The sequence below is a fragment of the Chelmon rostratus genome, chromosome 20 (genome assembly GCF_017976325.1).
Source record: "Chelmon rostratus isolate fCheRos1 chromosome 20, fCheRos1.pri, whole genome shotgun sequence".
Lineage (NCBI taxonomy): Eukaryota > Metazoa > Chordata > Actinopteri > Chaetodontiformes > Chaetodontidae > Chelmon > Chelmon rostratus.
This window is the reverse complement of record NC_055677.1, coordinates 4,628,732-4,651,616: the sequence shown is the minus strand read 5'-3', so window position 1 is coordinate 4,651,616 and position 22,885 is coordinate 4,628,732. Positions and strand designations below refer to the sequence as shown.

Sequence of the window (22,885 nt, the reverse complement as noted above, 5' to 3'; positions counted from 1 at the left end):
CATGCATGAGAAATGTATGAGTTTCTGTGCAGAGAGAGAGCAATGCAATTAAACGGCATTTCTATACATTTTAAAAGACCTTTTTCCCAGAACACCTGCTCATCTCTAAACCTCATCAGTAACAACAGTACGGTTCTGTTGGCTTGCAGCCATTTAATTGACTCTCATTGAATCTGATTGATCCCCATCTTCTTCTCACTCTTCCAGAGGAGATTTTCCAGTCCCACATTGCCCACTGGTGGTCTCCAGACGGTGCCAGGCTAGCATACGCCACCATCAACGACACCCTGGTGCCCAGGATGGAGCTCCCCATGTTCACCGGCACACCCTACCCAATGGGGAAAGAGTACCACTACCCGAAGGTGCGCAGTTTTATCCTCAACATTACTTTAATAACAGACAACCTTTGGTTTTTTGCTAGAAGTGTTGCTGTATCACTTTCATTTTCCGCTCAGGCCGGCGAGGAAAACCCTGTTATCACTCTGTATGTCGTGAACCTCAACGGTCCTCTTCACACCATCGAGATGAGGAGACCCGATGATCCCAGGATAGGGTGAGGCATGCAGACGTTTCACACCTCCTGCATTCATTCCATCAATTTACATATTTTGTTCATATTCATATACTCTGTCATGTGTGTAATCTCTCTATGTATTCATCTTCTGCTGCTACATAGGCTTGCACGCTTCTCAAAAATCGTCCTGTTTGAATCTCCCTTGTGTCATTTTGCACATCCTGCAAAGATCCTGCAAATTCTCTCCCTCCAGTGATGCATTTTTACTTAACGTTGTCCCGTGTTTAGTTCCATTAAGTTTAATGCCTCCATTTGCTCTGTTCGTATTTATATCCAGTTTTTTATTCCTCCTTCGCTGTGGCTCATTATAAGCTGCTCTAATATCTCAATTTATCTGCGAGAGATCATTAATGTTTCATCCCTTTTTAAAATTCTATCATAATCTGCAATTAGTAAACGGAAACATTTTGGGACATTTCTCTTGTTTTCTGACGTGTTACAGTGATCGGTCATTCAGCCGCTGATGACGCTGCAGAGCTCGCAGTGTAAACAAAGTCTGTCGCCATGTTTCTCTGTTTGACAGTGAGTACTACGTTACCATGGTGAAATGGGCCACAACCACCAAACTGGCCATCAACTGGCTGAACAGAGCCCAGAACATCTCCATTCTCACGCTGTGCGAGGCCACGACGGGGGTCTGCACCAAGGTAAGCCTGAGGCTGTGTGTGCGTGTGTGTGTGTGTGTGTGTTAAATGTACTGCATGCATCAAACACACTCCAGACTGTTTTCATACAACAACTGAACGTGCCGACCTGTTCCTACAGAAACACGAGGATGAAAGTGAAGGCTGGCTGCACAGACAGGTGAGGACGCTGAAAGTCTTATTTGGAGATGTGGACCGTGGTGGACTTGCTTTGATTCAACTCTTAATTTCTGGAGGTTATATTTTGTTGTTTGTTTTATCGATTCTTGCCTGATTGTAATTCTAGGCTTTTAATATCTTGCGTTTATCATGCAGCATTTGCGTTGCTATATATTTATAAAGTAGAAGTAAAAGATTTGAATGAGCTCGTCTGTGTCTTCAGAACGAGAAGCCTCTATTTTCCAAAGACGGACTGAAGCTGTTCTTCACCCGAGCCATTCCTCAAGGAGGCAGGGGCAAGTTCTTCCACATCTCCATGTCCATCTCGCAGGTAGGAGAATCATGAACATGAATCACATTCATTATGCAGTCTGGGTATTATTTCCTTTCAGATTATCTTTATTCTTTTATTTTATAGACGTTTTAGGCAATAAAATGAGCACTTTTATTGTCTTAGCATGCGCTCGTCATCATAATGACAATAATAAAGTCACCACCTTCGTGCACTCTTCTGTTTATCTCCGAAGCCCAACACCAGCACAGACACGCTGCAGTCCATCACGTCTGGAGACTGGGACGTCACCCAAGTCCTGGCCTATAACGAGGACAGCCAGCTGATGTGAGTACCCACAATCTACCAGCGGCATCACCGACCCCCCTCACAGCAAACAGCAGCGTGTCACCATTCTGTAGTAGTTGTTCTGTGTGTTGGTAACCATGGTTTCATTGTGAGCAAACAAAAGCGTTGCAGCTCACTGACATTCTGTTACAAATTTGTTCTGCAGATGCATCATAAATAAACCTGTGACCGTAGCTAGATGAATGTCACCGTGAGGAAACATGCTCTTTCGCTCTTTTCGTAATATGAAGTTGAACAAAACACCCAGAAATCATCAGAAAGTTGAAAGAAAAACTTGCAGCAGAGTTGAGATCGAGTGTTTCAGCATCAGGGGCAGAGACACACTGAAGCACATCGATCCTGTCTATTATGAGGACGCACGCTGATGCTGATGTGTGGCGAGTTTACAGGCGGCGGCTATGCTTAGTGTGCATTGTGGTGAGCTCGCACAGTTCCGCACAATAAAGCGCTCTAAATGCATTCAGTGTCGAAGGGTCTCTGTTGAGACACCCGTGAGGAGTGTGACTCATCTTCATCGCCACCAGATGATTTCGCTCCCGCAGCTGCGATGTGACTAACATCATCTCACGTGTACACATCTGCATTTCACACTCACTCACACGTAGACGGATAAAGTTACTCATTGTCCCCAGTGCCGAAGTGAAAAACCTCAAAACCTCTTCCCCAAGTGGGTAAGAGTTGGCCTACTTCTGTTCTAAAAGGATTCATCCCCCCTTTTTACCCCCCCCTTCATTCATTTATGATACATTTATTCGAGTGAGTAGTTGGGTCACTGCTTCTGTGCTTTATTTCCACTGAGTGGTGAACGCAGCTCTGCTAAAGCCACAAAAACGACTAAGCCAACCTATTTGTTCTATGAAATACTGCTTAAACTCACATTTTCTCTTATATTAATGTAGATACTTCTTGAGCACTGAGGATGGGCCAAAGCGAAGACATTTGTACAGGTAACAGCTGTTTTCTCTTTATAACAATTCCAGTGGCAGCAGTTGTTGTTAGGAAGTGGAACAGGCTCGTCAGATAAAGATCCCCAAACAGCTGAAAGTCTTCTTCGTTGTCTCCACAGCGCCGACACCTTTGGTTCCTTCAACCGCCGCTGTCTCTCGTGCGCCTTGTCCGACAGCTGTGGCTACATCAGCGGCTCCTTCAGCTACAACATGAGCTATTTCCTGCTCAACTGCCAAGGTAGCTAACGCAGCGCCTTTGCTCATGCTCATCCCTCCACCTCCCCTCTCAACGTGGACACTTCGCGTGGACAAGCGGGGCTTGTAAAGCGCATGCCGGAGTCAAAGCACGAACCGTGACGAGAGGGGAATGATATTAGCCGGCGAGTTCGACGTGCACAGAAGTGTGCGGCGTATCTCTCGTCCTTCCTTCAGATGGCTGCGGGGATTTGATTAGCTGGAGGGGAAGACTTATATAGGATATAAGGACTTATATAGGATTCATATAGGCTGGCAGAGACAGACAGAATCCACTCATTAATCTTCAGCTCAGTGCACACAGGCTTACTGACACACGGTCTTTGGTTAATTTAGATTTATATTTTTTCACTGATTACATTTACATAAGTAGAAGCAGCAATACTCCACTGTAAAATTACTCTGTAAATGTCAAAGATGCTCAAAAGCAGAAGTATTGATCGTGCAGAAAGGTCCCTGGTAGTGTTATATAATTATATAAAATGCTTCATTGGCTGTTTGGTAGTTTCATCAGCGACAATGCATCATATCCAAAACAGCTCCAGGACAGTAGATGTATGTTAAAGGTGTACACTGGAACAGTACTTGAGTAAATGTACTTAGTTTCGACTACTACTCAGTGTTATTCTATAGTTTCTGCATCTTTCTGTCAAGTTCTGCACTTTCTGGTGCAACAATCAGGAAAAGTGGCGTTTTGCTCTTAAACTAGTCTCAGTCTTTGTTCATCTGTTCAGTTTTTATTCGCATCATGTTGCGTCTCTCCTTCCACCTTTGATCCAAATCTGATGTGCTGGGCGCGACAACACCAAAAGAACAGGCGCAGTTTTCACACCGCCGCTAAAACAAAGCCCAGAAGATTCAAAAGAGGCGAGATTCATGTTTCTGTGACTTCAGCGTGAAGCCGCGTAGCTTCAATATTTAATCCGACGCTTCTGCGCCGGTCACCTCCGAACCTTTAGTAAGTGATCGTCACTGACACCCAGACAGATCAAACAGAGCGTGACCATCAAACCCCAGCAATCACTGACAGTCGGCGGTCCTGCACCTCATACATTTGTAATCCACCTCCCTGCTCAGAGTCTGCCTGGAAGAATCTAAGTGATGAGGTCATGATATCATTACCACAATGAGAGAGAGCGGGAGGAAGAGGATGAGGGAGGAAGGGAGCGGCTGGCGCATTTTCCGCCAGACAGAACCACAGCGTTCCCAATTTGCTAAGTGCATCAATCACTTCTCCTCCCTCCGATTTGAGGTTTTCGGGGCTTCAGCCTCTGTTTGTCACCTAGATATGGAAAAGCTATTTCAGCTGTTGCATTAGATAAATCTAATAAGCAAAGAATCTTTGTTTGACAGACAAAAGATCTGGGACGTCTCTCTCCCTCTCTGGTTTTCCTCTCTTAGTGTTTGCAGCCACTGGCTTTGACATCATGGTGCATTCACTGCTGAGCACACAAACAAACAATACAAACAGCACTGTCACCGTATGTTAGTGTCCGAATGTGCCGCTCAGATATAAAAGCAGACATCTGTGACACTTAAAGTCTCTCATTGTCTCTTTAGGCCGGGACATCCCGTTTGTAGCCATTTACAAGACCCAGAGAGACGGAGAAAGTCAGACGCAAGATCGAGAGAGTGAGTATTTCAGCCGGCCGCATCGCAGATTTGCATTTACAAGACTGTGAATTATGTTAACGACATTACGAGCGGCCTCGTGACGCAGGAGCGTCATGGCCGCGTTGAAAACGACCTTGTCGGGAGCGTTTCCGCCACCACCTGTGCACTGACTCACTGTTTGTCTACAAGCCAAGTCCAGCAGAATGGCAGTAATCGCATTACTCCTCGCAATGGATGTCCTCATTAAATTATGACCCGCCCAGCGGCTCCATCAGCATACTGTAATGCGATCACGACAGTGTGTGTGTGCGAGTGTGTGTCAGTCAAGTCAATGAAATCTCATCACTCATCATTATTCGATGTGTTTAACACCAAATGAGTCCAGTTATGTTTTCCAAATGTTCACCTACCAAACTTTGGTGTTTTTCAGGCTTCTCTGTGCAGGCAGATTTTAATTCTATTGAAATGAACATGAGTGATGGTCATGAATTATGCAAAGAGCTTATCTGTTCAACATCATGATAATAATGTTGCTCCAGGACCATCATGGCAACAAAGTCCAGGTACGGAGGGATGAATGGTGGCTGAATGGGTCCAGCACCGGACTTTAAGCAGGTAGTCTGGGCTTTGTGCCCCATGTGGGATTTATTGTTGACCACCTGTTAGAAAGGAGAAGTTATGACATCACTTACACGCGGTTGGTCGGTTGCAATGATGGTCCTGGAGCAACAGTTACCAACACGGCGATATCGAAGCGTGCAAGAGTGTTACGCTTGAGTGAAATGTTAACATAAGCATGCTAACAACGCCATTGTCAACATGCTGATGTTGCGCAGGTATAACATTAACAGCGCTCGCCTGCTAAATTTGAGCATAGTACTGTAGCATTATTAGCATGTTGGCATGCTAACATTTGCAGTAAAGACAATGTGCAGCGGTGGCTGATGGGATTAATCATAAATGAAGTATTGGATGAATTTTGGCCTTATGATGGTGCTAGATGAAAAGTTATGGCAGCAGAAACACAAATAGAAGAACATTCATTCATTCATTCGACCTTCATTTAAATCTCAAAACCAAATTTTTATGGAAATCAGCGTGAACTAAAGTGCTCAACCAACCGACCGGCCGACGCCACCGTTCCTAGAGCCATGCTTTTATTTTTAATATGAGATGCGACTAAGACTTTACACTGAGCAGTGATAGAATCAAGGTCATATTAGAGTCTAGAGTCATAGAGTCGATGCATGCATACTGAAACACAGTGATTAGTAAGTCAGTAATCCAGACAGGCCTCCTCCTCTTCTTCTTCTTCTTCCTCTAATTGAAGTCTTCCTCCATCAGCCTGGCAGGTTTTTATCTGAGTGTGTCTGCGCCGACAGGCCCGGTCTGTGGATTTCCCTCCTGGATGCTTCCTTTTCAGCGTCTACACAAACCAATCCCCGACACACACTGTTTGCTGCATCCCCTCTGACTCCAGCAGTCAAGGGCGATAAGTTCGAGCTGCGCCGACCGGCCGAAGCTGTTGAATAAGTACAGCTGCTTCTCTTTCCAGGACAGCCTCTCGAGACATGAAGCTTGCTCTAAGCGAATCCAGGTCGCGGTCCAGGTTTCAGCTGCAGTCGTGTCTGTTTTTTTTTCCTGGATTGCATTTTGTTGGAGTTCATGCTGAAGGTTTTGGAGGATGAGAGGCTCTGATATTGTGTGGAGCTGCTTTCTTGTATGAATTTTAATGCTGGCAGCTAAATCTGTATTTCTACAGCATCCAGTTTATCAAAAATGTCATGTATTTTCTTACACCAGGATAAACTTATTACTATTAAAAAAACTATAAATATCTAATTATCACATGTTTACATTCAATCAATTTTCCTGTCAGTACCTCATAAGAAAAAGTACAAATTAGCAGGTTAATAAGAGCAAGAATGAATGAATGCAATTTAAATCAAGTCTTTTTGATGACAGCTTTGCATTAAAGGAGAGTTTTTGTGCTACTAAAACTCTATTAAACTGCTGATTTCCAGGTATCATAACTGCGATTTGGACTTCCTGTTCATGTTGAGCTCTGGCCGTGCTCCCGTCCACATGAATGAATCTCATTGGTTAATCATGTGTCTACAGGTATTGCAGAAGTTCATGAACTGGAGACGAATGAGAACCTGAGGCTGACCCTGGACTCCATGCAGATGCCCATAGTGGAGTACAAGGAGATCAACATGGACGACTACAGTACGTGTCACGTGTCAGAGCCACAGTCACATTAACCAACAAATGAAGTCCACAATAATCTGATAGCTGAGAAGGACGAATGCTGAAAAAACACTTTGCATTAGCTACTCACATACGAATAACTGTTTCCCGACTGTTTCGGCCTTTTAAAATGAAGCAGTTTATATACGAGAATCAGCTCAAACAATGACTTTTCAGTGAAGTGATTCTCCACTCTTTATCATTTTTAACTTGAATTACTGTATGTTAGAGCCCAGAAAAGCTAAACCTATCCAGTATTTCTCAAGAAAACAAGGATTCACTTAGCTTTATGTACCCATTAATCACCTTTCGAGCCCATATTGGGACCCCCATCCTGGGACAGGATCACTGTTTACTATATGTTACAGCTGGACTGTAGCATATAGTAAACAGTGATATTTTAATTCTAATATAGTCGAGAAATACAGATGAGGCTCTTCACTCCTTCACTCCTTTGTGTTGTCACGCTCATTTAAATCTGGTCTTTTTTTAGAATATATACACTATAATTTTTATCAGAATCAGTTTTGTAATTACTAAATATGACTTCAAATGTTACGGTTTTCCTTAATGAATGAGTGAGTGAAGCTCTTGCGTTTTGAATAACAGTGGTTTGTATCTGCATTGCAGCCCTGTCCATGCAGATCCTGAAACCCGCCGGCTTCCAGGAGACGTCACACTACCCGCTGCTCCTGCTCGTGTATGTATGAGTCTCTGAACAGGTTTAAACTGTGATTTATCAGTCAGCTGATATTCACTGACCCAGTTCTTATAGTAACCACAGACCGACCTTCTATTTCTGCTGTGAAGATTTAAGAATAGCTTTGCTAAAGCAGCACTGTTCATTCCAGCATGTCAAAGGAATTATTGTGCACTGAAACAGGAACCTGCTTCAGCTTAAATCTGCACAAATTTAAATGCTAAGCTTCTAATAAAAGTTCCAAATAACATCTATTTGTAAAGAGGACTTTCTGCAGTGCAGAAAAGGCAAGTTCATCATTTCCATCCTGCTTCATCATTGTTATTCTCATGTCATTCATGGTGTCGTCTGCACTGACCTGCGTCTCTGTGCTTGTGTCCGTGCAGCGACGGGACACCCGGTGGCCAGATGGTGGCGGAGCGGTTTCAGATGGACTGGGCCACCGTGCTGGTGAGCAGCTTCGGCGTCATCGTGGTGCGCTGCGACGGACAGGGCAGCGGCTTCCAGGGCACCAACCTGCTGCACCGGATCCAGAAGAAGCTGGGCGTGTTCGAGGAACAGGATCAGAAGGATGCACTCAAGTACGAGAAGTTTCCATCTCGCCTTTTTAAAAATGTCAGATGTTAGAGTTATGAGCTCCAGCTGCTCCGGTGAGACAGTCCATACAACATAGTGAAATGTTCTTCCTGACTGGAACCAATGTTTATCTTTTGTTTTGCAGTTTTATTTTGAAGGAGCCCTACATTGACAAAACCAGAGTTGGAGCTTTTGGGAAGGTGAGAACAGTCTCGCTGTGTGTCTGAAAGTCTCGTGCTTGTTGTTTGTTCCCTCCCTGGATGGATTATTGTGTCGGTTTGGAACAAAACTGCTTGTTTGAAGTGTTGCTGCTGTTGTTGTTGATGCACTTGTGTTGTACCTCAGGTGTACGGCGGCTATGTGACCAGCCTGCTGGTCAGCGGCGAGGAATCGCCGGTGAAGTGTGGCGCCGTCCTCTCACCCATCACCGACTTTGAGTTGTACGGTAAGCTGTGTTCGTAGCACACTCCCCGCCGTGTGTGCTGAACAAATCCAGAATCTGTTTGAATGCTTTCTGCCTGAGCCTGAATGATCGCAAACGGAAAAAGACAGACGGAGGCTGTGAGCCTGACGCCTTCACCCCCGCAGCTGGGAGTTATTTCAGCGCCTGTGTTGTACATGTATGTACTCTGTGTATGAGGGGAAAAAAAGAAATACGCTTGTACACCTTATCAGTGTGATGGTGCAGATACACCTGAGAACCCAATCACAACAGCAGCAGGCGAAGTTAACTACCGCGGCCTCACCTCCGCTGCCGAAGGAATAAAATGTGTGAAATGTAGAATTGTGTGCGTCGGGAGGGAGGCGGAGGGCGAGATGCGCCGCTCTTGTAGCTGCACCGAGTCAGGAAACTGCAAATTAAGGAGGAGCTGGGCGCCGCGGTGTGACTGATTTCCCATCTATTTGATTTCTCTCGCTTTGCCGGAGGGGGTGAGAGACGTGCCATGACACTGTATAAGTTTGGAATTGCAAATGAGGGCGGTCCACAACAGCTACGAGACCAAAGAATATGTAGATGGGTGAATATATTTGAATATGGAGGAGAAGAAACCTGGAAAGGGGGACTTTTTTTCCTTCAAAATGGCCACAGAAGGAGACGGAAATGACACGTTCATGTCGTTGTGAATATGAGGTTTTGACGTCGAAGCAGCGTGTTAATTAAACCCTCTTTCCTCCTTCAGCCTCGGCTTTTTCAGAGAGATATCTGGGACTGCCCAAACCTGATCCAAGGGCATACACAGTAAGACCTGATCACTGTTACGTTTCATTTGTGATAATCACTGCAGACTCATTTGATCTAATGTGCTGCTGTGTGTCATTACTCCTCAGATGGCAAATTTAGCACACAGAGCATCTCAGTTCATGGATAAGAAGTTTCTTATTATCCATCCTACAGCTGATGGTAAGACAACTTTTCCAGATTTTTAAATCTCACCAAGCGAAAATCATGTTGTTTCTCACATTTTGGCCTCTGTCTCGTTATGTTTTTGCCAGAAAAAGTCCATTTCCAACATACAGCAAAATTCATTGGCCAGCTCATCAACGAAAAGGCCAACTACACCTTACAGGTACGTGGTTTCACTTTCACCCCATGTAATCGCTGCGGCCGCAGATCCGGTTTCTCTGCCCGTCTTCCCTCGGCCGGTGCAGTTCTCCTGCAACCTTTGGGGGCTTTGTGATCCCAGTGGGCTCCCGCAGCAGGCAGAGGATTAGTCCTCACAATGCCTTCATTCCACATAATGAGATTATGAGACCTTCCCGGGCATCCTGCGTTAACACCGGGACTAATCCAATTAAGACACAATGTATGGCAGCTGAGTGTTCATTGGAGCTTATTACTGTGCATTTACCTGGTTTCTCATCGCTCTAATAGGTTTTAGGTCGGCCCTTATAAACATGTTACAGTACATCTCTGTTAAGATTAAACTCCAGTTTATCATGAGTCTAATTTAGTGCTAAATTAATTAATTGTCTTGGATTGACTAATTAACTTTTAAAAAATCCTTTTTTAATAATCATTTCAATTATGTATTTTGATTTTCTGAACAGAACCTGCACAGACTAAATGATTAATGGACTAAGACAGCACAGATTTATTAATCATCACAGTAACTGCTGGTTGCAGCTCTGCACTAATTTAAAGATGCCTGAGTAGTAGTAGTAGTCTGAGAGGAAATGGGTGGAGTTTCAAAATGAGCTCCACCTTAACCAACTAAAACAGCAAACTGTTTCCTCAATATTAATGCACAAGTAATAATAATCTAATATTATAATATGTAGTAGTACAACAGTCACAGGAGCTGTTTGTCTGCATTGAGCACTTTTACTTAACTTACTTTTACTGAAGTAACATTTTCAGTTCAGGACTTTTTATTTATTATGTATTTTTTACAGTGTGGTGTCAGTACTTTAACTTAAGTAAAAGATGCCCACACTGTCTCTGTAGAATATTTCCTTCCACTTACAGAGTAATACTTACAATTATTTTTTCTTTACTGTGTTGACTGGTTACTCCAGAGGTGGAAGTAGTACTCAGACTACTTGTACTACTTATACTTAAGTACAAGTAGCAGGCCCACAGAGTAGAAATACTGTTACAAGTCATGCATTTAAATTTTTACTTAAGCAAAAGTATAAAAGTATAAGCATCAAAATATAAAGTACCAAACGTAAAAGTACTTGTGCCATTCTTAAAAAGTAAATTTCAGAATAATGTACATCATATTATACTTATTGATACATTAATGTGTTCATCACTATAATGTTGAAGCTGGTAAAGGTGGTTTAAATAATTCATATAGTTTATCTTTTGGGTAGCTGGTTAATTTTCTACCTGCGCTTCAATTAAATTTTATCTTAATCTACAATATTACATCATAATTTATTTGATGATTACATTTTCTATGATTAAACTTTGTTATTAAAATCTTTGACATAATGGAGTAAAAAGTGCAATAGAAATGGAAATACTCAAGTACAAGTACCTCAAAATTGTACTGAAGTACAGTATTTGTGTAAATGTACTTGGTTACCTTCCACCACTGCTTCGCTCGCAACCCTAAACCTGAGATTTCATCATGAATCAGCCTCAAGTCTCATCACACACCAGACCTTCAGTTTGTTCTTCACACGAGAGAAAACAGTTCTGTGGAGCAGAAAACACATTTTACATTCAGATTCTGCAGCTTGACTGGAACACATTCTGCTCCCCAGTTTGCAAGAAGTCTTACCATAATCTAAAATGATCTGTGCAATAACTGGTCTGCATGTCTATGACCATAACCAGCATCTCACTCATAAAGCGACTCTGTCGTTTGTGCCTCAGATCTACCCAGACGAAGGCCACTTCATTCACAGCGAGGCGACACGGCAGCACCTCAGCCAGTCCCTGGTGAACTTCTTTGAGGAATGCTTCAGGCTACCAGAGATCGTGTTCGAGGAGGCGCTGGAGGAGGAGAGCGAGGACGAGGGTTAGCCTGGCCCCCCTGAGGCTCGCGTGCCCCGGATCCTTCCCACCCATACGTTTCGCCTACCCTGACCTCCACCCCGTCCCCGTGCCCAAGCACAACACTGGCATACAGTCGTCCACGATATGCAACTCTCACCTGTTCTTGCTCAGTTTGATTTGGACTCCTCGTGTCCGCATGCTGAACCTGAGACTGCCTTTCCAGCAGACGACAGATCCGCTACCATCCCCCCATCCCAGACCCAAACGGCCCGCCAGAGAGCCGACAAAGACTGACCCGATGTTTTGGAATATACTGATTTAACAGGAAGCAGCCTCCCTCAAAGTGGGACGGACCAGCTCCTCCGAAGCAGTGGAGAGAAAGTATCAGCTCTCACACAGACTTTCAAGCCGCAGGGGGAAGGAACACCTTATAGCACATACCTGGTGGGCTTGTATATCACTGCAAACCAGACGCCGGGTGACAAACGCTGGTTGTTCACGACGGGTGTCTGGAATCGTGCGGAAACTATTTTTAAAGTTGTGAAGAACTTTCATGTTGGACTGTGGTTGTGTCTTGTATGTAAAATAGCACACGAGCATTCACTCGGCCGTTACGGATCGAGCTTCTTTCAGTCGCCATGTTCGCCCTGATGTCGGCTTCATCTCGTAGCTTCATTTTAAGTATTTCTGTGACGCTGACAGAATTCTCTTTAAAAAAAAATGGCGCCGTTGGTTTCTTCAAGTTCATTTGAGCCAGTTTTATTGTGACGAGCCAGTTTCATGGGACACAGAAGCATCAACTTGTTTTAGTCACTGTGCCTTACTTTGTCAGAAAACATCCTGCTGTGGGATTGCATTTACGAACTACAACAAGGCGAATTTTCTAAGAATGGTGTCACATTTTGCCGAATGAGCTCATTCGTCTTCTTGTGTTAGATGAGAACATTCCAAACTCATGTTTGCTTGTTACATATGGAGCGTCAGTTTAGCTGCTTAGCTTAGCGTAAAGACTGGAAGTGGAGGGAAAAGCTAGCGTAGTACACTAGTAGCACATTATACTGTAACTACAAGCTGTGGTTTTATGGGAGTTATGACCTGGACTATTTCTTGGCCAGGAGCAGGGACTTCCTGGAGCCAGGCTAGCTCTTTTCCCTCTGCTTCCAGTCTTTATGCTAAGCTAAGCTAACCTTCTCCTGGATTTCAGTTCATATTTAACGAACAGACGTGATAGCTGTATCAATCTTTTCATCTAACACTCATCAAGAAAGCGAGTGGGCACATTTCCCAAAATAGCAGCTGTTGTTTTAAATCTATAGCTTGAAATAGATCATTATTAAAATAAACAGTTAGTACACGATTGAGAAACTGAAGGCTTTTAAAGTTTCACAGCTAAAAATGAACCATTTTCGGGAACCCAATGACATTATTACACCAAGCTGAAGTGTACAGAACCTGCATGCATCATTGCTTTTAAGATTTTAAAGACTGGTAGGTAAAGAACATTTGTAACCAGAACAGAAACTGCAGTGTTTGATATTGAAACACGTAAATCAGGTTGAAGGCGAGAAACCATTAGGATTAGTGTCATACCCCAAGAAATGATGCATTTGTATATAAGGGTGAGACACGGTTTTAGCTTCAGAGTCCGATGAAGACGCGTCAACACGACCTACGGAATGAGGAATCCTTGAGGCACAAGTCGAATTTTCCATTTTTTTATTTGAATGGCCATTTGTGTTGCGTTTCAGTGCATGTTGAGAGGTTATTTGCAGCACTACCCCCGATAGCTCAGCTCCACATGGTAATTTTGACATCTTGAATGTTCCTTACTGGATTGCATTAATTACATTTCCAGTAGTATCGTGATTGAGATCCCAGTCTCGTCAGCTTGATGTGTAAATGTTATTCAAATATCATTTTATTCTCCAAAAAAAAAAAAAAAAAAAAAGAAAAAAAAACTATATTACCTGAGTGTTATTTGTGCATAAAGCATTTTGGAAGTTACATTTGACTATTCATTTCTGTTCTCCTGTTGCTGTCCTTGAACTGAGATGGAAGTGGACTTTATAAAAGGCAGCGTCGAACTCTTTTGCCAGCGGTTGAGGACTTTTTCAAGACGCTCAACTTTGTTATCCAAAGCGTAGAAGGCGATTAATGTCAGACTGTGGCATGAAGGTAAATGTTAGAATAAAAAAAAAATAGATATTTTATCAGCCTTCAGTCTTTTCGGCTCATCTGTTTTGTTGCTCTTGTGAATTTTAAACCTGTATTAATTTTTTTTTTTGTCCATTTGGGAGCAGCGGAACAAGCAGAAAACAGACCTGTTATCACTGTATAAAGCTGTTACATGTTATCAAACAGTAGCTTCTTTACTAGCAGACTCACGGCCACATTCATTTGGAGTCATGTTTTTGGTGACCCACTGAATGGAAGTCCAACATTCACTCTGTTTTGGTCTCCAATAAATCCTGATAGTAATGTTCTGGCTCTGCAGTTGTTAAATGCTTCACTGTGCTCACTTGCTGTCTGTTAGCGTTAAGTTTATCTGAGCTTTTTTTTTGCTAAAAACATTTGCCTGCTGCAACAGGAAGCAGGGTTTTCAGGACAACAAAAACAATAAGCCCTTTTTTACGTGACACATTTAGTAATTTGATCATTAATGGAAAAATATTGATTTCTTGCAGCTTTAAATGTGTATTTGTTCATCGAAATGCAGCTGCTTTATGTGGGTAATTGTGCACACAAAATGATGGACCGTAAACATCGCAATGTTCACGTTCTGTAATAAAATTGAATTACTCAGCTGTAAACTCAGAAACAGCATCCACAAAACGTGATTTAACATTTTTTAAATCCTGACCTGCATCCAGAATCAGGCTGCATGTATAAATCTGTCTTATTTCCACTTTACTGCTTGATTTAGTTGCAGATTCGACAGATGGAGCGAGCAGCAAAATCAAACACATCAAATTATCCGCAAATGTTCGCAAGTCGCGTGATTGAGACGGCCAATCAGCTGCTGAGGAAAAGCAGTCTGCAAACTGGCATCAGAATAAATTAGAAGTAATACACTTGCTCGAAGCTGCTGTTGGGTCCGGTGTAAACAGGACTGTAGTTGTATATCAGCGCTTTCCTCTCCTCCTCCTCAGACTCGAATTTGTGAAAGTTCTTCCTGGCTGTGAAGAGAAAACAACACAAGAATTACAGATCACAAAGACTCGACCGAGCAGCTACAGACTAATTAAAGAACCAAACACGCTGAGTGTTCACACCTTCACTGACGAAGAATTCAGCCATGTAGAAGGTGGTCTTGACGGCTGATGGCGAGTGTGCAATGTAAGGCCTCGTCCACTCGAATGCATTCTTCTCTGGATGCCACTGCGTCCCATAAATTGGGTAATCGTACGCTGCAGAGAGGTGAGAAAGTCTTTAGAAACACTTTCCTCCAGCGTAAACTTGTGCTGATAAAGTGATGCAGCTTTGCAACCCCTGTACCTTCCACTGTTGACACAAACTCTGTTGTTCCATCCGTATTTGTGGAGAGAACTTTGTAGAACTTCTTCAGATCCTCATTTGTGTTATAAGTCTGAGAGAAAGAAACAGAAAGCAGAGTGAGGTCTAACTTCTCTGCCTGGTGTGCTCCAGCAGAGCTGTATCAGGATGGGAATTGATAAGATTTTGACACCAACTGCCCTCCGCCATTAGTTTGACATCATTGCATCGATTAAAGGAACTGATAAGACCAGAGGCATACGATTCCCTTTGATCGGACAATTTGGAACCTGTTCTTCATTCCCATCCTCAGTACTGTGCCTCTTGCTTATTGATAATATTAGTAATGAATGACGTACCAACACTGCCAAACTCCACTTGTGAGAGTTTTCTGTCAGCGGCTGAGAAGCCAGATCTGCCATGAGTTCAGCTGGGAAGCCTTTAAACATCTTGCTGTCTTTGGCTTCTGGGAATGAGTCACAACATTAAGATCATTAACAGTTTTTTCAAAACAAATATGCACATTTTCATAATATATTTACAGCAGTTAATGAAAAAAAGGTCCATAGTTGTCCTGAAACGCATGATAACTCTGCTGCTACAACCTCAACATGGAATTATGGAGATAATTAGTGGAGACTACATATGTTCATTTTAAATTGCTCCACCACATATACGTATATACGTATATTCGGCACGTTTGTCAATCAAATCATTATGTTTCGATAATTTGTTAAGGAGTACAGATGGGTAACGTTTAGAAAAATGGAAGAAATTATAGTTTGTAGTTATAAATAGGCATCCTACAAAACTAATTCTGGTCATGTTAATTAAAAGTAAACATTTCCCAACAATCAACAGGAAAATCCTCAAAAGTTAGGTCTCATTCCTGGACTATCAAAGCTGCAGGTAACAGCATTCACCCATTTGCTGTTGATTTAAGACTTCTCTCTCACTGATCAGTCGTAGATGTATTTGGAAAAAGACATACCGTTAGTGAAGCTCAGCGGCAGCGACACACCGCTCGTATTAGTATGTGACAGGATGGACTCTCCACTCGTCAAATAGGTCAGCTGCTCAAATCCAAGACAGGTGCCCCACACAGGAAAGTAGTCGCCTCTCTTGTTTGCCTGAAACATCACATGTGGCATGAGGCACAATCCAGCATCAACACACCAAAAGCTATAGTACGTCCTTGCTATTTTACACCTTTACCTGTATGGCCAGCTCATAGAAGATTTTTGCAGCCCTTTCATAACCGGAGGAGATAATGCTGGCACCTCCGCCCGGGTAAAGGATCCTGTTAACAAAGAATCAAGAGTCATGATTTGCAAAGAAACACGATATCAGGTCTTTTTTTCCAAAGGATACATACAGGGGGTGGACAAAATAATAGGAAACCTTCACCCTCATTTGATATACTTGCAGCCTTCAGAGGTGTTTGAACACAAACGTGTTGCTTTATGAGCTAACTACCTTCCACATTATACAACTGACGCACCAAATATTCAGCTGTACCTCTGTCAGAAGCCTAGTGTTGATATATTGCTAATTATTAGATCTGACCTACATTTGTCAGTCAGTTTTCCTTTTAACCTATTATCCAACCTATGACGTTTCCACGCCATTGTTATTAAGCTTTACAGCAGCTGCTGCTTCAGTCATAAACATTGCAGAATTATGTAATGCGGCGAGGGTTAAAGTCCCAATGACATGAGCAGATCTTGATAAAAAGCAAATACTTAGTGGGACACTTGCTTTATAACAATGGCCTTAAATGTCTGTTACTCTGGACTCTGTGGCCTCTCCCTCCTGCAGGGCTTTCATGGCGTCCTAAAGTTTGTTTTTGTGTCCAACCCTGTTCATAAAGTTAACTGATTCCTGTTCTGACACATACAGTAACCTGTCAGCAAATGTTATGTTAACGTTAAAACAAGTCCTCAAACGCATCACGGAGGCTTTGAGTGTTATGTAGCATTACAACACATTCACCCATTGATGGAGTTGAACAGCGTCTTATACGCCTCCGGTGTCTGGTTAATCCTGCCAAAACAAAAACAAGGCGAGGTTACAAGTTTCAGTTCAATCACTGATGTCTGAACTACGTGCAACACCTGTTCTCATTCACTGCAGGTGAAGCAAATTTACAGACAATAACTCACATGACAGGAACAACCCTCGCTCCTGCTGACTCCAGGAACTTCACGTAAGACGCAGCGATGACAGCTGTCTGATTCGGTTTTGGTGAATAAACTTCTTGAGCCAAAACACCTTTAAGAAAAACACAAGCAGTTTTAATAATTACAGGTTGTCCCGTGACCCCACACGTCTGTCTTTTAGCAAGCTTTCACTTTACAAACTGAAACAACAGCAATAAGGTTGCAGAGGTTAGCTAGCTGTTAGTTGACTTTAGCTTTTACTGTTATCAAAATGTAAGCTAGCTCAACTTCCTGTTACAGTAAATAACTTGTTAATAAACTTACCAATGATGGGTCTGTCATTTCTGTTGGCTGAGGAACAAAACGTGAGGCACGAAAGACAAAAGCAAAATAACAACAGCATCATTTTTCTACGACTGAAACCTAACGCTGCTCGCTCGAGTGTCGCAACTTGACCGCAGGTTTGCGATATTGTTGTTCATAACACTTCCGGAATAGCTCCTTCAGAATAAAAGCATCAAATTAGACCTCAAACGTAAACATTACGTTTTTCACAAGTAAACGAGTAATTAACCAGCAACACGCAAACATATTCTTTAATATATTAGATTAGGTTGTAGCATAATGCTTTCTGTGGTGACAATTATTTAAACTAATGTGTTCAATTTTAGAATGTGGATTTTAATTTAGACCTTTTCCCTTCATTGCTCCAGCACTAGATTATGTCAAAGCATGTTTCTAAGAAGCTATATTTTAATGATAAAGAAACAATTCTGTATTTTGCATCTGATGTTGGACAATACATGACTTTTACTGTGACGTATTTGTTATACTTTTATTTTTAAACGGAAGTATTTTCTTGGACATTGACGTGAAATTTGTTTACGATTTTTCTGGAAAAAAATGGTTCTGCAGTAAATATCTTTCAAGGTCTAAGTAAAAAAAAACAAAATTAATAATGCATTTATGAAATAAGTTGCAATTGAAACTGTTTCTCTCCTTTTTCCAAAACCTTTTTATTTTATTACTGATCATTATTATTACATTACTTCATTTAAATGTCCAACCCAAAAACAGAAAGAGGTAGATTCAATACTGAATCAATGTATCAATCAATCTATTGATTGTGTTGAATCAGTTTAGCAGATGATGTAAACAAAAAGTACTATGCTTGGAGTTTCACCTGCAGTTTAAAAAAGGCTTTCAGCACTTCCTCTGATAATGCCTCAGTACATGACATCACATCCTGTCTGATTGCTCACTGTAAGGCGGTTTACATTCACACCAGCAGCAGCCAGTTTATCATGCAACTGGCTGATGAGGTCCTCAGTCAACACGCGGGTGCGAGCTAGGATCCAGGCGAAGTCGACGTGGAAGAGGCCAAAGTAGTCAGAGCAAGAGTACACCAGAGCATATGACTGGTAGTCTGTGGAGAGCACCCAGTACGGAGCATCTGGAACACCTGGGTACAGATACGCCAGTCAGACGGCATGCAAGACATCCAGCACGCACATTTATGTTACCTTCTTACCCTGAGATAAATTTGCTTCAAGGTCCAGCGTGTGTGATTTAGTGGCATCTAGTGGTGAGGTTGCACCATGATAAAAAAAAAACTTTGCAGTTGAAACAATTGTTTCTTTTCTTTGGTGCACATCTGGTTTAATTATCTTGTCGCTGCACACATGCTGATCAATCTCAGCCAGTCAACTATGGCCAAAATATGCTTATTAAATAAAATGTCTCCGACAGGTGTAAAACAGTATTTTTAGGTATTCTGTAGTGTATTAAACATACTAGCTCAAATACATCCACAGCATATTTACCTTTAAAGAAGCTGACTCCCAGAATAGCTGGTTGAGATGAGTTTTTAACTATGGCAACACCCTCAATTGAATTTATCTTCCTGTTGGGTCTGTACAGAGAGGAGAGAAACGAGATTTCACAATGAATGCAAGTCCATCGTTACTTATCAGAAATGCATTGAAGGGTGATGGCTGTTTGTTGTTAACATGTCAAACATTGTTTTTACTTCAGTCCTTACAGCAGCTCTGCATTGCGAACGCTGACTGTCCCATCTGCGAGAGGACTGTATGTGGCTTGGTTACACTTTCCTCTCTCAAACATGGCCGGGAGCTTCTCTATTTCATACCAGGTGCCCATATACTAGAAGGGGAACAGCACAAAGGCTGTTAATGATCTAAACCTCAACCTGTCAACTAAATACAAGGCAAGAAACAGCAACACAGCACACACGACCAATAAACAAACAAGATCAGTACACACAGAACAGATCTGAGCATTGCTTCTGTGTCTAACCTTTGTAATGTTGAAGTCCTCTTGCACAGGCGGCTGAGGACAGCTTCCAAGGTGGAAAGACTGAGCGTCAGCTGCTGCAGCAGTCAGAAGAAGCACCAGCAGGACCTTCACGTCAAAGTCAGAATAGTTAATGTGCTTAAACAGGCTCCAGTCTTTGGGGACTGATACAGACATGTTCTGCAGTTTTCCAAATGTGCCTTTTAGTGAAAAATGCTGTTATTACCTGGAATGCCTTCATGTCCGAAAAACTCACAAAAGATGTTCCAACAAAAGAACAACCTCAAAAGATTGAAGTAAGAGCACAGTGAGCTACTCTACTGCTGTCATGTACTAGAGTTCAACAGTGCAGCGTGAGCCCAGAGATGTCTGATTGTTCTTGGATGTTTTCTCTTTCCGTTTCAGACCTTTGGAAGGAAAATATAGTATGTTTGAAGAGCTATATTTGGACACAGTCTACAAAACCTTTAACCTGCAGTGCAACAGCAAGTTATCCAACTCACAAAGCCATAGGATTCTGCTGCTGCTAAGAGCTGCTAAGAGGTGCTAGAGGATGAGCAGGGCTGCAGCAAGCTACGTCCATTCAGAAAAATGATTCATCCCAACTTCAAGTCAGCAATGCTAAGTGCAACCTTGAATGGAAAACTCCACCAAAGAACAGCGTTTCGAATGGCCAACATTCAGCCTATGCAGGCTCTGTATGTTTGAGTGGTGGCTCTGAAAAGCTTGCAGATAACAGCAGCTGTTGTCAGCTACAACAGCAGTTATAAAGGATTCAAAGAGTAGTTACACATTAAAAACATTCATGTTTTATCCTCTAAAATATTACCATAATACACATCTTGCTTTTTTGCTGGAATACTAAGAAAGACAGAATCAATGAAAATATTGTTGTCTGTGCTGTTAGATTAAAACTACAGCCAATCTGGGGTAATCCCATCAATTACATGGCCTATATCAGCTCAACACAGATCTAATACTTTGAGTTTATTCTGTACGTTCAACCACAAAATTGCAGCAAAAAAACACAAAAAATTGTTCACAATAATTTTGACCAGATAAGCATCATAGCCAATTTTGGTGTTAGCAAACAGGTGCATGTTTACACAACCAGCAGACCCAGAGCAACATTAGCTTTCATTTAGAATTATCTTCTCCCCCATCTGTCAATATTCACTCTTCTTCGAGCTGTGTTTGGATCTTTAGCTGCTTTATGCTCCTCTGTGTTCACCAGCTCGTCGGCAACTTTCTCTGCTGGTGCAGCTGTAAATGAACCAACACAGAAAAGTTGTGTGCCGTAAAACCAAAACATTGAGCTGAAAGACACTAAGGGAACCATAATGGGCACCGAGGAAAAAGCATTAATAGTGCAAGAAACACACAGTGTTACTTCAGTGGTACTGGAGTTATTTTGTGCACTGAGCTGAGAATGAAACAAGAACAGGGTTATGAAAAGAGAAAACTTTATTCATAAAAGCACCAATTTTTATACAAAAACATGTGCTCTCACTTTTTCCCTTGGAATTTATTTTTCTAGCATTCTTTTCTTTCTGCATTGAAATATTTAGCTTGTTTGAATTGGATCTCTACACTTTGTTTTGACTGTTTTCAACATTCTCCAAAAATCAATAAATGAAAAAAAAAAAAAAAAAAACTGTACAAAAAAATAGAAAAGAGGCAAAAAGTGAGAAGGCACAGTAAACGATAAATTACATTCTTAAATTTAATCATCTGATTCCATGTTATGTGCTGTGACGGTATAAATAAATCAATGAGTTTAAATTAAATAGCCTAGTGAGAGTTAGAGCTGCTAATGAGTGAGATCACAAAGACGTATGAAAGGCTACAACACAAACAACATCTTCAAGGGCGAAAATGCTGAACTAGAAAATATTCTTAAAATAAAATACAGTGCATTAAAAATGACTTTGGTGGCAACACTGGCTGTCTGTTCGCCCCGCTGTCGGGCGAGGGACTGTGAAAACATTGAGTAAACTTTGGCTGAAATGTTTTAAACTTAAAACTCTCCACGACAACCTGTAAACAAAAACAGTGAGAGAAGCTCTTTACGCTCCCGTCACAAAAGTCTTTGGAAATCGATCATTTGTAAAAATCGCCACATATCGGGGGCAGGTGCGGGTTCCTGCAGCCGCTCAGTCTCTAAATTCAGTCTGTTGAACCATTAGGAGACAATAAACTTGAAAAAGAGACGTTTTATCCTGTAGACACCTGGATGACGACATGGGAAACAGATGTATCTGTCCGCTTTCTTTGAGTAAAGGCTGGAAGGTGCTGCGTGTATCATTTTAACACTAATAAGCAACTACCACATTCTCTTTGAGATGTTAGCATTATTGGTATGATCTATCTATCTATCTATCTATCTATCTATCTATCTATCCATCTATCTATCTATGAATTAGCACAAGAGGACTCTGCCGGGATCTGTGCTGCATTTTACATTATGTGCCACCAGGTTGAATGTAAGAGGAAACCTCCTGGATTGCTTTCTTTAAAGCTGCGTATTTGGATTGCAAACGATCCACACAATCATTCCAGTTCCACAGCTTAGCATCAGTCTCACATTAGCCTACCTTCCTGGATCATATCTTGGCTGTTTTGAAGAATTTGTTACTGCCCTTTAACAATCCTCTGGCCCCTCAGAAAAAAAACACAGACTGATGTCAGAAGAAGGCGAAGAGAAAAACGGCCTCTTTGTGAACAACGGGGTGTTAAATGTGGTCCGCAAAATGCTACACGTAGCACCAAAGGTTTGCTGAAAATGGCGACACTCAAATCTTTTCCCCGAGTGTTGAACGGTGGCTGGGACGGGTGGCTGGGACGGGTTCCTCGGTGGAGTGGTCTCGGTGGGGCGTTTAAGGGTTTTTGTGGGTCTCGATGCAAAGAACGATGTACTGGTTGGAACAGCTCCGCGTCTGCTGGCCCAGGAGCAGGCCTGAGGTCAGGCTCGACGACTGGCCCGCGACAGACATGTGGTCCGCCTGCCACGTCTCACAGTGTTTGTCCACCACTCGGAACCCCCTGCTGGTGGAGCCGTGCCAGATGCTCTTCTGCGGCCTGACAGATAGATGACAAAATGTTAAGATGTGGTCA

At 42.3% G+C, this 22,885-nt stretch overlaps 4 protein-coding genes across 7 annotated transcripts in view; 1 reads left to right on the top strand and 3 right to left on the bottom strand.

Moving 5' to 3' along the window:
* Positions 1–12,801, top strand: part of LOC121623771 (dipeptidyl aminopeptidase-like protein 6) — a 132,352-nt gene extending 119,551 nt beyond the window's left edge. Inside the window, exons 9-26 of one of the 2 annotated variants that reach the window (XM_041961206.1) lie at positions 208–362; positions 456–553; positions 1,098–1,221; positions 1,340–1,378; positions 1,601–1,708; positions 1,905–1,996; positions 2,917–2,964; positions 3,084–3,202; positions 4,780–4,830; positions 6,964–7,062; positions 7,714–7,783; positions 8,170–8,364; positions 8,505–8,559; positions 8,705–8,804; positions 9,541–9,599; positions 9,689–9,761; positions 9,854–9,927; positions 11,685–12,801. In XM_041961206.1, the coding sequence (XP_041817140.1) occupies positions 208–362; positions 456–553; positions 1,098–1,221; positions 1,340–1,378; positions 1,601–1,708; positions 1,905–1,996; positions 2,917–2,964; positions 3,084–3,202; positions 4,780–4,830; positions 6,964–7,062; positions 7,714–7,783; positions 8,170–8,364; positions 8,505–8,559; positions 8,705–8,804; positions 9,541–9,599; positions 9,689–9,761; positions 9,854–9,927; positions 11,685–11,834 (1,709 nt within the window). In that variant the 3' untranslated portion in view covers positions 11,835–12,801. Of the gene's footprint in view, positions 1–207; positions 363–455; positions 554–1,097; positions 1,222–1,339; positions 1,379–1,600; positions 1,709–1,904; positions 1,997–2,916; positions 2,965–3,083; positions 3,203–4,779; positions 4,852–6,954; positions 7,063–7,713; positions 7,784–8,169; positions 8,365–8,504; positions 8,560–8,704; positions 8,805–9,540; positions 9,600–9,688; positions 9,762–9,853; positions 9,928–11,684 lie in introns of both variants that reach the window. The other variant, XM_041961205.1, reaches the window with a different exon arrangement.
* ggh (gamma-glutamyl hydrolase (conjugase, folylpolygammaglutamyl hydrolase)) lies at positions 12,548–17,920 on the bottom strand. Of its 2 annotated transcripts, none has more exons than XM_041961207.1 (9): positions 17,783–17,920; positions 17,462–17,570; positions 17,292–17,342; positions 16,515–16,599; positions 16,291–16,429; positions 15,659–15,765; positions 15,303–15,393; positions 15,080–15,214; positions 12,548–14,983 (listed from the first exon to the last, which is right to left on the bottom strand). In XM_041961207.1, the coding sequence occupies exons 1-9, from the start codon at positions 17,862–17,864 to the stop codon at positions 14,865–14,867; spliced, it is 918 nt and encodes a 305-aa protein (XP_041817141.1). In that variant the 5' UTR covers positions 17,865–17,920; the 3' UTR covers positions 12,548–14,864. The 2 variants fall into 2 exon arrangements, with proteins under 2 accessions (XP_041817141.1, XP_041817142.1); XM_041961208.1 differs by having other exon boundaries at positions 15,659–15,762.
* A 764-nt stretch (positions 17,921–18,684) lies between these two features.
* On the bottom strand, positions 18,685–22,378 carry LOC121624266 (apolipoprotein D-like). The gene is made up of 6 exons (XM_041961919.1): positions 22,366–22,378; positions 19,998–20,053; positions 19,775–19,879; positions 19,500–19,621; positions 19,282–19,370; positions 18,685–18,920 (listed from the first exon to the last, which is right to left on the bottom strand). Exons 1-6 carry the CDS (start codon positions 22,376–22,378, stop codon positions 18,685–18,687), a joined length of 621 nt encoding a protein of 206 aa, XP_041817853.1.
* The window catches only part of LOC121623978 (collagen alpha-1(XVIII) chain-like), a 59,929-nt gene continuing 58,270 nt past the window's right edge, over positions 21,227–22,885 (bottom strand). For both annotated transcript variants that reach the window (XM_041961540.1, XM_041961541.1), the window contains one exon: positions 21,227–22,849. In XM_041961540.1, the coding sequence (XP_041817474.1) occupies positions 22,648–22,849 (202 nt within the window). In that variant the 3' untranslated portion in view covers positions 21,227–22,647. The remainder of the gene's footprint in view (positions 22,850–22,885) is intronic.